Source organism: Mesocricetus auratus, unplaced genomic scaffold (assembly GCF_017639785.1).
Source record: "Mesocricetus auratus isolate SY011 unplaced genomic scaffold, BCM_Maur_2.0 Super-Scaffold_100013, whole genome shotgun sequence".
Lineage (NCBI taxonomy): Eukaryota > Metazoa > Chordata > Mammalia > Rodentia > Cricetidae > Mesocricetus > Mesocricetus auratus.
This window is the reverse complement of record NW_024429196.1, coordinates 14,621,126-14,636,624: the sequence shown is the minus strand read 5'-3', so window position 1 is coordinate 14,636,624 and position 15,499 is coordinate 14,621,126. Positions and strand designations below refer to the sequence as shown.

The following is a 15,499-nucleotide window of genomic DNA, read 5'->3' as shown; positions in this document are numbered from 1 at the left end:
TGGTAACAGGTGCAAGGAGAGGCTCATGTGATGGGCCAAGGGCTGCCTGATACAGAGGGCGAGCAAGAAGGGAGAAGGAAGGAATCCAAGAACGTAAGAAGCTGGCCATTCCTAGGAAGGATAAGATTTCATCCTTTGTGGTGGGGACTGTAAGTGATTGTATTAGGTTTTTTCTATCTAGGGTAATAGCCTTATGAGTTGGAGTAATAGTTAGTCCTAGGTAAGTTACCTGAGGAATGGACAGCTGGACCTTAGAGGGTGATACCCTATATCCTCGGCTACATAGAAAATTTAACAAAGTAGAGGTGTTGGCCTGGCTTATTTCTAGGGATGGACTACAAAGGAGAAGGTCATCTATGTACTGTATTGACTTGGATTTTGGGAGAGACAAAGAGAATAAGTCAGAGGCTAGAGACTGACCGAATAAATGGGGGCTGTCCCGGAACCCTTGAGGTAGGACTGTCCAAGTAAGTTGTGTAGAAATGTGAGTGTCTGGGTCAGTCCAAGTAAAGGCAAAGATATTTTGTGACTGGGGGTCCAGAGGAATAGAAAAGAAGGCATCCTTGAGGTCAAGGACAGAGAAATGAGAAGTTTTTGAAGGGATGGTGGAGAGTAGAGTATAAGGATTGGGAACTACAGGATGAAGGGGCACTACTGCTGAGTTAATAAGTCGGAGATCCTGAACCAGGCGGTAGGTTCCATTAGGTTTTTTGACTGCAAGTATGGGGGTGTTGAAGGGGGAAGAAGTGGGGCGAAGAAGACTTTTTCTCAGGAGGTCAGAGATGAGAGGTTTGAGTCCCCTGAGACTTTGGAGTGAAAGTGGGTATTGAGCCTTAGTTATATATTTGGCAGGGTTTTGTAGTCGGATGATTAGAGGGGTGTGATGTTTGGCTATAGAGGGATTTTGGGTGTCCCATACCTGAGGATCTACCTGAGGGGATGGTAAGGGAAGAAGTGGTCAGACTGTGTGGTTTGTAGGAGGAGGAGAAGGGGAACAGCTGGCAAACCTGAGGCCAAACGGATAGGAGGAGCAAAAGAAATGGAGGCTCCCACTTTGGCTAAAAGGTCCCTTCCCAGCAATGGGATGGGACAGGTTGGTATCACTAGGAAGGAATGAGTAAGGGGGATACCCTTAAAGATACAGTTAAGTGGTGGGGTTTGTTGGGCCTGATAGGGCTGTCCTCCTACTCCGACAATAGAGGAACAAGAAAGAGTGGTTGGTCCCCAAAAATTTGTCAAGACTGAAAAAGTGGCTCCAGTGTCCAGGAGGAAGGAGATAGGCCTCCCTGATACTATGATAACTACCCGAGGCTCCCTGTCAGAGATGGCGGTGGTCAGGCCAAGGGAGCCCGGGCCCCATCATCAGTCATCAATGGCCAGGCCAAGGAGGTCAGTTGAAGGGCGATCTGGGATTGATGTCCCCATGCTGTCAGGAACATGGGGGCAATCAATGCTCCAGTGTCCCTCTTGATGGCACCTTGGACATGGTCCTGGTGGTTTACGAGGGTTTGGACAGGCCCGGGCCCAGTGGCCTTCCTGACCGCATTTGAAACAAGGACGTAGGAGCCTTTGTCCTTTGGGAGCCTGGGCTTTCGTTTTGGCTGGCCAAGAGGTTTTAGCCATCATCAGGTATTTTTGTTTTTGGGCCTTTTCATCCCTTCCATGGTACACCTTGAATGCCACATTTAGGGCTTCTGACTGTGGAGTTAAGGGGCCCTTTTCTAGACGTCTGAGTTTGGCCCTAATATCAGGGTAACTTTGGGAAAAAAAGTAGGTCATAAGGAGTTGGTTTCCATCTTGAGTCTCAGGATCCACATTGGTGTATTGTAAGAGGGCCTTTGTAAGACGGTCTAGGAATTGGGATGGGTTTTCATCCTTGTCCTGGATGACCCTTTGGATCCTTTCATAATTTACTGCTTTAAGAGCAGCCTTACGGAGACCAGCCAGGAGACAAGTTAAAAACCGCTTCCTAGCTAGGATGTCCCCTGGGGTATTGTAATCCCAGTTAGGCTCCTGGTCAGGAACTGCCATAGATCCAACTGGGTAGGTATCATTAGTTTGATAGATGTCATCTGTATAGATTCTAGCCTGTTCCCAAACTCGCCTGCGTTCCTCAGGGAGGAGATTGTTGGTAAGAATCATATAAACATCATGGAAGGTAAGGTTATAGGACTGGGTAATATACTGGAATTCTTTAATAAAGGTGGAAGGGTTGGCACTATAGGATCCCAACCTTTTGCCTATTTGGGAGGGTTCAGTCAATGAGAAGGGGACATGAACTTTGACTAAGCCATCCACCCCAGCAACCTCTCGCAAGGGGAGAACTGGAGCTGGTTTAGGTTGGGGAGGTAAAGGGGGTGGTCCCTTAGTGGAGTGGGATCGAGTAGTGGGAGGACTAGGGACTGTTGGTGGTGAGCTGAAGGAGGGTGCCAGTGAATGCTGACTAGGGTGACTTGTCACTGAAGAGGGAGGAAGGGAAATCGGAGGGGCCAGCACAAGAGGGGGAGCTGAGGGTTTTGTTTGACGGGGAGAAGGCTCATTGGCTGGATCAAAAGTAGTAGAGGGATCATCTTGTTCAGACTTCCTAGCCAAAAGGAGTTGAGTGGGAGAGCATGAGGCACAGAGAGAAGGCTTGGAGCGTAGCAGAGAAAAAGCCTGGACATAGAAAATCTCCTTCCATTTCTCCAATCGCTCACAGTAGTTGTAAAGGTCCCGAATAATATTGGGATCGAGGGTGCCATTAAGTGGCCATTTGGACTGATTATCTAAATGGTATTTAGGCCAAATTTTATTGCAAAAGCGAATAAGTTTAGAACCCTTTAGTTCAGGTGTCAGGTGTAGAGACTTGAGGTTTTCTAGGAGGCATCCCAAGGGGGAATGGGAGGGTACGGATGACACGGTTCCCATGGATGAGAAGGAAAAGGTCACTGCAGCCTGTAGTCAAGGGCGTCCCCAGGACTCAGGGAGGACCACCGAAAGAGGACCAAGCCGTTCAGAGGGTCGTCACCCAACTCAACGGGGGTCAGGCTTAGCCCGGCTAAGCCAGAAGAGACTCGGCGCCTGGTACCAGGGCTTTTCTAGAGGCCAGAAGGCGTAGACGGAAACCGAGCTCTAAAAGGGTCTCATCCAAAGGAAAGGGTCAGGATTGGAATCGTAGAAGCCGCAAGGGCCTAGAGGAGCTGTGCAACGACAGCCAGCTCCAAGGGAGGAGGTCAGGAAGGGACGCAATGACCCGGTGGGGCCTAAGGAAACTGCAGGATTGCAATTTCAAGGGTGGTAGGCTGGGGTAAGGTGAGGAGGGTCAGCTGTAGCCTTAAGGGCCTTGGCTGGGGTACCTCCGTCTCTACAAGTATCCCTGACTTAGGGAGCTGAAGGGGAGACTTACCCAATCGTTGATGGTGGATGTAGTGTCAAGCGATTGGTGAGCTGGAAGGCGAGTCTGCTGCAGGCCAACTGGAGATGAGAGATAGGGTCCCAGTGCGGCTCAGACCACGAAGGGGAGCACAGGCACCAGGAGAGCCTATCCAAGTCACTGGTAGACTGAAGATGAGGGATAGGATCCCAGTGCGGCTCAGACCATGAAAGGGAGCACAGGCACCAGGAGAGCCTATCCCGGGTTTCGGCACCAAATGTAAGCGTTTCGTCGGGATGGGTCAGGACAGGATGGAACAGGAGTTAGTGGGTCAGGTATTCTGGCACTCGGGAGTCACAGAATACCCAGTGTTACACAGCTCAGGTGGAAAGGTATCCTGGAGCTCGGGAGCCAAGGATACTGAGTGTTACACAGCTCAGGTAGAAAGGTATCCTGGAGCTCGGGAGCCAAGGACCACCACGGGTTGCAGTAAGCTTGGCAGCTTACAGCCTTGCCTCAGAGAAAGGCTTCTCAGGTGTGTCAGCTCCGCTCCGGCAGGACAGGGTCTTCCAGCTGGGGATGTTCGCCTAGTGTAGCAGTTTTGCTCCGCAGGAGGTTTCTCGGGCGAAGTTGCTACAGTTCAGCTCTGCTCCTGGAGAGCCGAGAGCGGAGAGCAGGGAGCCGGGCGGGAGCAGAGTGTAACAACTCCGCTCTGCCAAGGAAGGTTTCCCGGGCAAGTGTTACAGCGCTGCTCGCTCTGCTCTGCTCTGCTCTGCCCAGGGTCGCCTCTGCTCGCTCTGCTCTGCTCTGCCCAGGGTCGCCTTTGCTCTGTCGCAGCCGCAAAAGAAGATCTTCACCCGAAGCTCATCCAAAGGTGTTTATTGGAAGACAGCTGGACCAGCCAAGCTGAACATACACAGGGTTTATATAGGGGTTCCTGGGGTTGGGGAAGTTTTTCCAGGGTAGGGATTGGTCCGATTTCAGTGCTGAGCTCAGATTGGCTAGAGCTCTGCTCCGGGATTGGTTACTTTTTACACAGGATTAGGGTCAGATTTGGCTCTGGTTTCAGGGCCAAAGTGTGTTTCTTTCTCTGGTCCTTTTTAGCCTTTTGGCTCCAATTTTAGGGCCAGGGTACATTTCTTTCACTGACTCTGATTCCAGGGACAAAGTGTGTTCCTTTGGCACTGGTTTTAGGGTCAGGGTACATTTCTTTGGTTCTGGTTGCAGGGCCAAAGTGTGTTTCTTTGGCTCTGCTCAGGGTGTGTTTCTTTGACTGGTCCCTTTTCCCTACAGTTTTCACAGACTGACTGATAGACAACTACTCTGAAATTGAAAATAAAAATCTTTAATCTGAAACCCTTGTAGGTATTTTTCAACAAGGGAGACTCAATCTGGATTGGTGGTGGTGGTGGTGGTGGTGTGTGTGTGTGTGTGTGTGTGTGTGTGTGTGTGTGCGTGCGTGCGTGCGTGCGTGCGTGTGTGTGTGTGTGTGTGTGTGTGTGTGTGCTAGCATCACCTATTCCACCTCAGTCCTGCAACTCCCATTCAGTCATCTTCTTGCTCTTAGATGCTCAGGATAAAATCCTGTCCTGCTTTGGTCTGCTGCTGGGTCCCAGACAGCTGGTAGTGCTGAGCAATGGGAGACGAGAATAACCTGTCTTTCTCACATATTCCTCCTAGATAGAACTTATGCTTTCCTTTCTGCTGCCCACTCTTCCCATTTGTGTTCCCATTGGCCCTGGGTCTAAGCAGGTGGGTCATCACTGATTCTTTTTGCTAGGGAGACCATCAGTAGGGAAATCTGAGATTTTCCTTCTCAGCATCTGGATTTAAAAGTCATTCTGTCAGCTGTGATAGGGGCAACAGCACACTTCCACAGTACTGTGGGTAACATCCTGAAGACTTCCCTTATCCTCCAGGGCTTCCACTGTGTAAAGTAAGATCCTTGACCAGGCCATGGAGAAGATTTCCAGAATGTTCTAATTTGCAGCAGAGTTGGAGAGCATTCAGAGAAGAGAAAAGGTAGCCCCCTATTTAAGCATGTGGGTTCTAACCGAAAGAGGTATTCAGGGAAAAAGTAAGAAACACCCCAGTGAGAATTCAAGTGAGAGTCACTCTTCATTCGCATGCAGTCATGGCAAATATGACTTTATCCTTATTCTCAAATGGTTGTCAAGAAATGTCAATGAGACCACAGGGCGGGTCTTGAGATGTATTGAACAGGATTACAACTGATAACTTAAAACCCAGAAGTTTGGGTATCTTCACTAAACACTGGCTTGTTTGTGAGACTCCCAGAGAAGAGTAAGATCACAAAGGTCAGATATCCAAGGCCTGATGCCTGGCTTATTAATATTTTAGCATCCTTACTTGAAAATACAATCTCCTTTCTTTAAAAAAAGTTGTGTGTGTGTGTGTGTGTGTGTGTGTGTGCACGCACATGTGGAAACCAGAGGCATCAAATCTCCTGGTGCTGGAGTTACAACAGGTTGTGAATGGTCCAACATGATCGCTGGGCACAGAACACTGTCTCTGGAAGAGCAACCAGCACTCTTAACTCCTGAGCTATCCCTTCAGGCCCCCAAAGTGTCTCTCTATCAAATAAATATTGTTGGCAACCTTTATAACAAAAATATTGCTAAATTGTGTTTGAATTTTTGATTCTCAGCTAGCAAGAGGCTTTCCTGTGGTGATATTTTGTTTGCGCTTTAACAAAGCTTGCCTGAAGATCAGAGTATGGAATTAGCCACTAGTTAGCCATAGAGGCTAGGCAGTGGTGGCACACACCTTTAATACCAGCACTCAACAGGCAGAGGCAGACAGACCTCTGAGTTCAAGGCCACCCTGGGCTCCAGGAGATTGATCCAGTCTCAAAGAGAAACAGAGCCAATCCGTGGCGGCACACACCTTCAGTCCCAGTACTTGGGAGTCACGCTTCTTTAATTCCAGCACTAGGGAGGTGGAGACAGGGTGATATGGCTGGGCAGAGAGAGTGATATAAGGCAGGAGGAGACAGGAGCGCATGGCATGAAGACTGAGGTAGAGACAGGCGCCCATTCAGTCCGAGGATTTAGTGGAGGTAAGAACTAGTGACTGGCTGCTCTGCTTCTCTGATCTTTCAGCATTAACCCCTCCCTGTATTTGACTCCGGGTTTTTATTTTAAGACCAATTAGAATTCGCACTACAGCTTCTGCCAGATTCCAGAGTAAGAGGCTCCTTGTCCTTCCCATAACTCCTGATTTCCCTGTCTTTCTATCCCGCCTCAATCCTGTTCAATCCTGGTTGACCTGTTGGAAGCTTCTGACATGGGGAGATTGGCTTTATCGCTTTGCAGCTATCTTAACTGCAAAGAAGATTGAAGTCTTAGAAATTACAATAAAAACTCACGGTATTATTCTCTAGAATGGTGTTTTTCTTGGCACTGGCGAGTGGGTTTTTTTGTTTCCATTAAAAATGAAAATTTTAGGACAATTATAGTGATGCTCTTTGTCATTACTATGGATTTTCTAGAATGTGCCATAGGGGAGTGAAGTGCTGGGCTGGCTTACACTGTGGAGAGATTGACAAGACACAGAGAATCAACCTTTTTCATTCTTTGTCTTTGAGTGGGGATGTGTGTGTACGTGCTTACATCTCTATGGATGTGTGTGTGTCTGTGCACTTGCGTTGTGGAAGCTGAAGCCAGGAGGTGACCGCAGGGGCCTTCCTCATTTACTGTCTATTTCTGGGGGCAGAATCTCTCCCTGAGCCTTGGGGTTTGTCTAGACAGAATGGCCAATAAGCCCTAAGGACTCTCCTGTCTCAGATTCTGCCTACAGCACCATGGTTGTAGGGACATGCCGCGAGGCCGGGCCTTTACATGGCTACTGGGGCCTGAATGTGGGTCCTCATGCTGGTCAGCTCCTTGACCCGGGTCTCATTCATTTTTAACCCAGGGTTATTGCTATCTGTAATCCTATTTATATGATTTAATATTAACTATAACTAATTTATCATAAATGTGAATGAAACTTACAATCTTGCCAAATCCAATTTCTTCATATTGTTCTAGTTCTTCCTTTAAACTCTTAAGAATTTCTTCCTTCTCTTTCAGTTTTCTTGCTAAAGCACTCATTTTCATGTTGGCAGCATCCTGCAGTGCAGCTTTCTCTTCTTCTATTTCGAAGAATTTCTGAAAGGCAGAGACAGGCATTACCAATCTGACCAGAAATTGTTTTATTTTAATTTGATTTATTGTTTTGGAAACCATTTTATTTTTGTAATTTTCCTACGTTCCTTTATAAATCACTCTAAATTAAAATATGCAATAAGGTAATCCAGTACCACAGTATCTGATAAAACACAAAACATGGTGTATTGTTCTAATTTTATCTGCCATACAATGAGTGAAAATAGGAAGACGATGGATTAGGAGGTTTCCCTCGGGCATCTCTCCTACAGCCACAGGAATTTGGTAGCCATTTGTTGAGACAATTGCCTACCTAGCTAGAAGGGTGCATAGTTCTGGTTGGCCCTAGCAAGAACTGATTTGAGAGGATAGGTCTGTACCAAGTGTCAGAGGTTCAACAGTAATAGTTCTGACAACAGTCATAAATAGACTCATTGCACTAAGGACTTGGCTATAAACTTTTGGTTTTGGTTCCACCACTGACACCAGCCACTAAAAAACTCAAGAGGAAGCATGCTTGCCCATGTTTTTGCTAGGTAACAGGTCCACTGGCCTATGATAGTTGTAGGTCCTGAACTGACCTTGAAATCCATCTAATGACTGTGATTTGGAAGCAGTGTCACCTTCCTAGGAACTGAGCAGGAATCATACCCTTGAGTCATTGTTTTTAGACACATAGCAAATCCTGAAATTCCATGGAACAACCCTAACTGTCATTTAACAGCAGCAACCCAAGGGACCTTAGGGGAAGTGTGTGTCTCCATGCCTTCAGAGACTACTGTTTCATGTCCCATTGCATGAATAACCCTGAACACCATTTCTATCTCACCACAACCCCGATACAGAAGCAGCCCTGCCCACTCAGAGACCCATCCAGAGACATGCTCACACAGGCTCCCAAAAGGCAGCCTGCAGCCATGAGTTCAGTTTCCTATTCCAGGGAAGCCCTATAACCCAGCTTCAGCCCCACAAAGCCATGACACAGGGGTGCCTCTGAGTTCCCAGCATCTGTCAGAATACAGGTTCATCTGTGTCCCTGGTACATGTCTGTAGTGGTCAGACAAAAACATTAAAAGTAACTGTAGCTATAGTAAGTAGTTAATCAATAAATAATTTTAAAAGAAATAAAGTGTGATATCAATAGTATAAAATACTGGATGAATGAAAATATTAAAGTGTGCAGGGTTGTATGTCATTTAATTTAGTTACTATGTATTTTAAATTACTCCTCCTTCCCTCCCTCCTTCCCTCAGCTTTTGGAAACAGATTTTTCTATGTAGCACCAGTTGGCCTAGAACTCAGGCTTTCTCCACCTCAGCTTCTTTAGTACTGGGATGCTGGCATGGCTACCACACCTGAAAACAGACTCTCTTGACTATGAGGTATCTTATATGCACTTCATGTTAACCACAGATGAAAAATTCAAATATTAGTAGACACACGAAGATAAAACAGAAACAAAAAAGCAACCGACTAAAAAGAAGGCAGCAGATCACAAGACAGTAAGAAAGGAAAGAGGGAGCAAAAGAGTCACAAACCAGGATAATCAACAGAATGGCCACAGGAAGTCCTTACCCGTCAGCAGTTACTTCAAAGTGTAAATGAATCAAAGCATCTAATCAAGGGTAGCGCAGTGAATGAATGAAATAGAAACAAGATCCAACAGTATACTGCCTATATTAGCCTGAAGGACACACATGGGCTGAAAGCTTAAGACAACACAAGGTTTTCCCTGTAAATGGTAATCTGAGGACAACACTAATATCAGACAAAACAAGCTTGTCATTGCATAATAATAATAAAAGAGCCAATTTATGTAAACGATGTAATAGTGGTAAGTATATAAGCACTCAGTATTGAAAAAAGCTGAAATATATAATATAGATGTTAAGAAAGAAATAGCAATATGAAGGCTGGGCAGTGGTGGTGCACGCCTTTAATCCCAGTCCTCGGGAGGCAGAGGCAGAGGCAGGTGAATCTATGTGAGTTCGAAGCCAGCCTGGTCTAACAACACAACACTTCTTGAAAACTAATGATAGTAGAGAAACCCTGTCTCGAAAAATAAAAAAAGAAAGGAAGGAAGGAAGGAAGGAAAGAAGGAAGAAAGAAAGAAAGAGAAATAGCAATATGATAATGTATAGGAATTTTGATAACTCATTAATTTTTCTGTCAACTGTTGGAGTTAAACCTAGGACTTTACACATGGTAAGATGTTAAGTAAGCAGTCTATCACTGAGCTACACCCCCAGCCTAACATTGCACTTTTAGTAATAGATCAAACATAAAAGTTCAGTAAGGAAACTGTAGACTTGAATACACGAGAAATAGAAATGAGGAATAATGTGTGAGAACTCCAGGGAGGTGGCAATAACTTGAGGTGTGCACAGGAAGGCAAATGACTGCAAAAAGCTTGGTATTGCTAGAAGATGAACTTTTGGTTAGATACAGAATGACCGAAGTGGAGAGAGGTGGTGACTTTGTCTCATGACAAGGAGCTTAAGCAATACTACAAGTATGGAATATGGCCTAGACAATAGAATTAGTGACCTTTTAGAGTAAGGGGGAAAAAACAAAGCAAACACATCAGCAAGCCAGGAACTCATCCCCAGTGAGCCTCCTCAGGAAGACTCTCTTCCCCTTGACAAGGAAGGAAACACCCAGAAGTGGGACTAATGGATTTAATGTGTGGTGAAGTGTTCCAAAATTAAACCGTGGTGCTGGTTGCACAACACCATGAAGATGTACACTCTCAGTGGGTACACCTTATGCTATGCAAACTGCATTTAATAACACTAAGTGATTCCAGTATACCAATGTTTTCAGTGCACACACTAGGAATAAGCCATAAAAATGTGACAAAAAAGATTACATCTCCTAAAAAATAAACTTTTATACTTAAGAATAACTTGGCTGTATAAAGTATCTACAACTAGTATATAGAAAATCATAAACTTTTTTGAAATATAGAAGACAGGAATGAATCAATAGTACAAGATAACATTCTTGGAAGGTGAAATTGAATGCTATAAATGATTTAAAAATCCACAGTCCATGAATAAAATTTTGACCTTGAACCAAGCTTCAACAAAAGTGCAAACTGGGAAGCTTTGTTGAAAATGAAATACTCCCTCCAATTATTTTAGTTTATTTTTAAGAATAAAAAAGCTGAAAATTATGAAAAAGAGATATAATAAAAATAAAAAAGCTTGCTATACATCGGTAAGAGCCCTTGCCTAGACATGAGCTCCTGAATGCCATCCCCAGCAACACACACACACACACACACACACACACACACACACACACACACACACACACACACCCCACAGGATTGAGTAAAAATGGTATAATTCCACAACTCAGAGTAAATAGATTGTTTCATTTGTTCGTTCGAGACAGTGTCTCATTAGGTAGCCCTGTCTGGCCTGGAACTAGCTATGTAAACCTGACTGGCTTCAAATGCACAGACATTGCATAACCCCAAGTCTGGGATCAAAGACTTATGTCATCATAGCAGACTAGCTTTTTTTCTTTTTAGATAGTTTTCATATAGGGTCACAAAATGTCTAGACAGACTTGAAGTGAATCTAAATTTATCAATAAAGAAAAGATCAAAAATCAGGGGAAGATATACAGCAAATGGAATTACAAAATGATGCTTATTAGTTTGAAGGCGGGTAATGGTGCTCCGCTATCCATCTGTTGTACAGGTTTTGTAAATACCTAAGTCCTTGCATTAAAATCCCATTTGAAATAATGAGAATGGTTTCTTTTTTTTTAAATCAAAAGTATAGATAAACAATACCTTTCTGAAAACTAAAAGTATAAGGATTATGTTGCTTTTTGAAGTTTTCTTTTAGCAAGTAAAATAGAGTAGTATCTCACACAAATTACTTTAAAGTTAAGTAACTTCAGAGCCAAGTTCTAGGGCAGAGAAAAGTAACTATATCCTTAACTGGTCTCTAGGGGGCAGCAGGATGCCAGTTACGCCTGTCCTCTGTCAAAAGACAGAGACCTGTGGCAGTTATTATTTCCTATGCTCTATGACTAATCCTGAGTGAAGTGGGTGGCCAGGATTAGCAAGGCTTGTGAGGTCATAAGTCAAATCAAAACTAGCAAGCCCAAGTGAAGATTCAAATAACGACTTTAATTTAACCTAATAGAAAAAATATTTTTAATCTGACAAAGCAGCTAACCACAGCTAACTCAGGCTTGGTTAAACATGTTGCATGAACACATGTTTATGAAAACTTAGTAAGAGGCAGAATTTAGCCATTTCTGCTTTCCCCTCCCGGAAACAGAGATTGTACACATGAAGAGCGTCACTTACTGCTCTGCCATATCCTTAAATATTCGATGCATACTAAAAACAGAATCCCAGGACCAGGAATTATTGAAGACATAAATGGTGATTAAAACCTATTCTAATAAACCACAGATTTCCAAATTACTCTCTTACTATAAACAAAAATCCTGGAGAATTCTCTCTCTCTCTCTCTCTCTCTCTCTCTCTCTCTCTCTCTCTCTCTGTGTGTGTGTGTGTGTGTGTGTGTGTGTGTGTGTGTGGTGTGGCTTTGAGTCAGTCTCTCATTCAACCTGGTAGCCCACAAGCCTCAGCAATCCTCTTGCCTCCACTCCCGAATGCTGGGGTTACAGGTGCACACAGCCACTCTGGACTTGTTACAGATGTGCTAGGATCCCCACTCAGGTTCCCAGACATGTGCTCTTATCCATTACATTATCTGTCAAGCCTTGGAGACACAGCCATTGGGATGGTTTCCAGCTCACTACAGCCATAGAGAAAATGCAACTAGGTCTTTGTCAGAGTGTTCTGTTAAAGGTGAGACAACATGGGGGCAGGGCCAGCCTTTCCTGTAGGAAACAACCCTCTGAACTCTATACCCACTCCCACCTCACTGTGCTGGAGTTAGAGACTGCCTGGAAACTGGCTATAAGAACAGAGCAAAAGAGGGCATGGGGAGCCCTCCAAAATTTTTTCTCCCTATGCTCACACATCTGGGTAGGCTAAAACATCTCAACTGAGAATTATATTATAGTCACCACAGATCCGCAGAGGCTCACAGAAGCAAATGTTCTTTGAAGAAACCTCTCTCTATCTGGGGGTTCAAAGAACTCTGAAGAACATGAGTTCAAAATTAAAAATTATAGAACTCAAAAGCAAATGTCATCACATAATTGAAGGATAGTACTTGGGAGAGACAATTGCCAGAACCTCAAAAATGGAAGGTGTGTAAATTATGAAGCACAAACTGTAATTTCATGTAAATGTACTAATGCATATTAAAAGTAATGTGACGACTTGGTAAGAGCTGCACAGCATGAGGACCTGAGTTCAGATCCCCAGCACCCATGTGAAAGCCAGGCATGGATGCATGTATCTGCAACCCCAGTACAAAGGCACAGGCAGGAAGAGTTCTAGGACATGCTGGCTAGTCCACGGAGCTGAAAAAGGCAAATTACAGGTTCAGTGAGAGATCCTGTCTCAAGGGTTTGAGCGGAGGATGATAAAAGTAGAACTTTTAACATCCTTCTCAGGCCTCTACATGGACACACACACTCATGTCCACACATGCATATATACAAAATAAGTAGATAAAAATTAGAAAGAATTAATTTGACTTTCAATAATGTCTATTTTTTTCTGATGGAAAATTTTATAACCAACCAAAATAGTGAAAATAATAGTTTGCTGTCCACTTACCTGCTTATGTGTTTGAGTATTCCTGAGGGAATCCTACACAGTGTTACTGGGCTTGAAAGACTTCAGATGGTCTGTGTAAGAGTTAAGGATGAGTACTGGCAGCCCGGACTCTCTGGAATCTGCCCACATCACAGTCTTGGTCCCCCTTAGACACCCTCTGGTTGAGGTGAGTCTGGGTTCCACCTAGGTCCAACTCCCCCCCCAATCCCCTTCTTGGAACCTCCTGGGTCTGCTAAGCATGTAGTGGATCCACCCCGGCAGCCCGGACTATCCAGAGTCTGCCCAAATTGCAGTCTTGGCACCCCATGCTCTCAGCTTGAACTTGAGCTTGAGTCTTGCCCACCCCTCAAGCCTTCTGCATGAGGAGAGCACTAGGAGAGGCTGGACCATCCAGAGTTGTCAACATGGAAGTCTTGGCCCACCTACACTCACCAGGAGACAAGAGGAGAGGGGGAGACCCCACCTGAACCCACTCGAAGAAGGGATGGGAAGGCGACAGTATAAGAACACATTCAACAATAGAAAGACAAATATGACACCACCATCAAGGGACTCTACACCAGCAAGACCCGAACATCCCAACACAGATGAAGAAGAGAGAAGGACCTTAAAAACAACTTTATGAAGATGTTAGAGACACTTAAAGAGGAAACAAGAAATTCCCTTAAAGAAATGGAAGAAAAACAACAACCAACAATACAAATACAGGAAATGGAGGAAAAGACAAACAAAAATTCAAGAAATAAACAAATCCTTTAAAGAAAGCAAGGAAAGTCAAGAAAGAAAAAACAACCAAACTCGTGAAGAAAGCAATTGAAACAGTTCAAGGCTTGAAAGCTGAAATAGAAACAATAAAGAAAACACAGAATGAGGGAATGCTGGAAATAGAAAAGTTGGGTAAACAATCAGGAACTACAGATGTAAGTATAACCAATAGAATACAAGAATGGAAGAGAGAATTTCAGGTGTTGAAAACTCACTGGAAGAAATAGAGACGCCAACTAAAGAAAATCTTAAGTCTAACAAATCCCTAACACAAAATATTCAGGAAATATGGGACACCGTGAAAAGGCCAAATCTAAGAATAATAGGTATAGAAGAAGGCAAAGAAATGCAGCTCAAGGGTACAGAAAACATATTTAACAAAATCATAGAAGAAAACTTTCCCAACCTAAAGAAGGCCATGTATATGAAAGTACAGGAAGCTTAGAGAACACCAAATAGACTGGACCACAAAAGAGTCCTCTCACCACATAATAATCAAAATGCCAAACTTACATAATAAAGACAAAAATATTAAGAGCAGCAAAGGAAAAAGGCCAAGTAACATATAAAGGCAGATCTATCAGAGTTACACCTGAATTCTCAATGGAAACTCTGAAAGCCATAAGGTCCTGGACAGATATTCTACAAACACTAAGAGACTACAGATGGCAGCCCAGACTACTATACCCAACAAAGCTTTCAATCACTATAGATGGAGAAAACAAGTATTTCCATGACAAAACCAGATTTAAACATTACATATCCACTAACCCAGTCCTACAGAAAGTACTAGAAGGAAAACACCAACCCAAGGAAGTTAACTACACTCACAAAAACACAGGCAATAGATAATTCCACTTTACCAAACACCAAAAGAAAAAGCAGAGAGTGGGGGAATCCACACACAGTGCCACCACCACCACCAACAAATCCAAAACAAACAAGAACGAACAATCAATGGATCAATGGCCATTAATATCCCTCAATATTAATGGTCTTAATTCACCATAAAAAGACATAGGCTAACAGAATGAATTCAAAGACAGAATCCATCCTTCTGCTGTATATAACAAACACTCCTCAATTTCAAAGGCAGATGTTACCTCAGAGAAAGTATTGGGGAAAGATTTTCCAATCAAATGGACCCAGGAAACAAAGTGGTATAGAATCCTAATATCTAACAAATTAGACTTCAAACTAAAATCAATCAAAAGAAATGAAGAAAGTCATTTCATATTCATCACAGGAAACATCCAGCAAGATGAAGTCTCAATTCTGAACATCTATGCCCTAAATACAAAGGGACCCACATTCATAAAAGAAACATCACTAAAACTCAAATCACTCATAAGACCTCACACAGTTATAGTGGAAGACTTCAACACCCCACTCTCACCCCTAGACAGGACCACCAGACAGAAACTTAACAAAGAAACAAAGGAACTAACATAAGTTATGGCCCAATTGGATTTAACAGACATTTATAGAACA

General features: G+C 43.8%; 1 protein-coding gene across 4 annotated transcripts in view; it reads right to left on the bottom strand.

The window, feature by feature from the left end:
* CUNH10orf67 (chromosome unknown C10orf67 homolog) overlaps window positions 1-15,499 on the bottom strand; it is a 132,686-nt gene that overhangs the window by 89,279 nt on the left and 27,908 nt on the right. For all 4 annotated transcript variants that reach the window (XM_040755413.1, XM_040755412.1, XM_040755414.1 and 1 more), the window contains one exon: window positions 7,369-7,524. In XM_040755413.1, coding sequence (XP_040611347.1) covers window positions 7,369-7,524 — 156 coding nt within the window. The remainder of the gene's footprint in view (window positions 1-7,368; window positions 7,525-15,499) is intronic.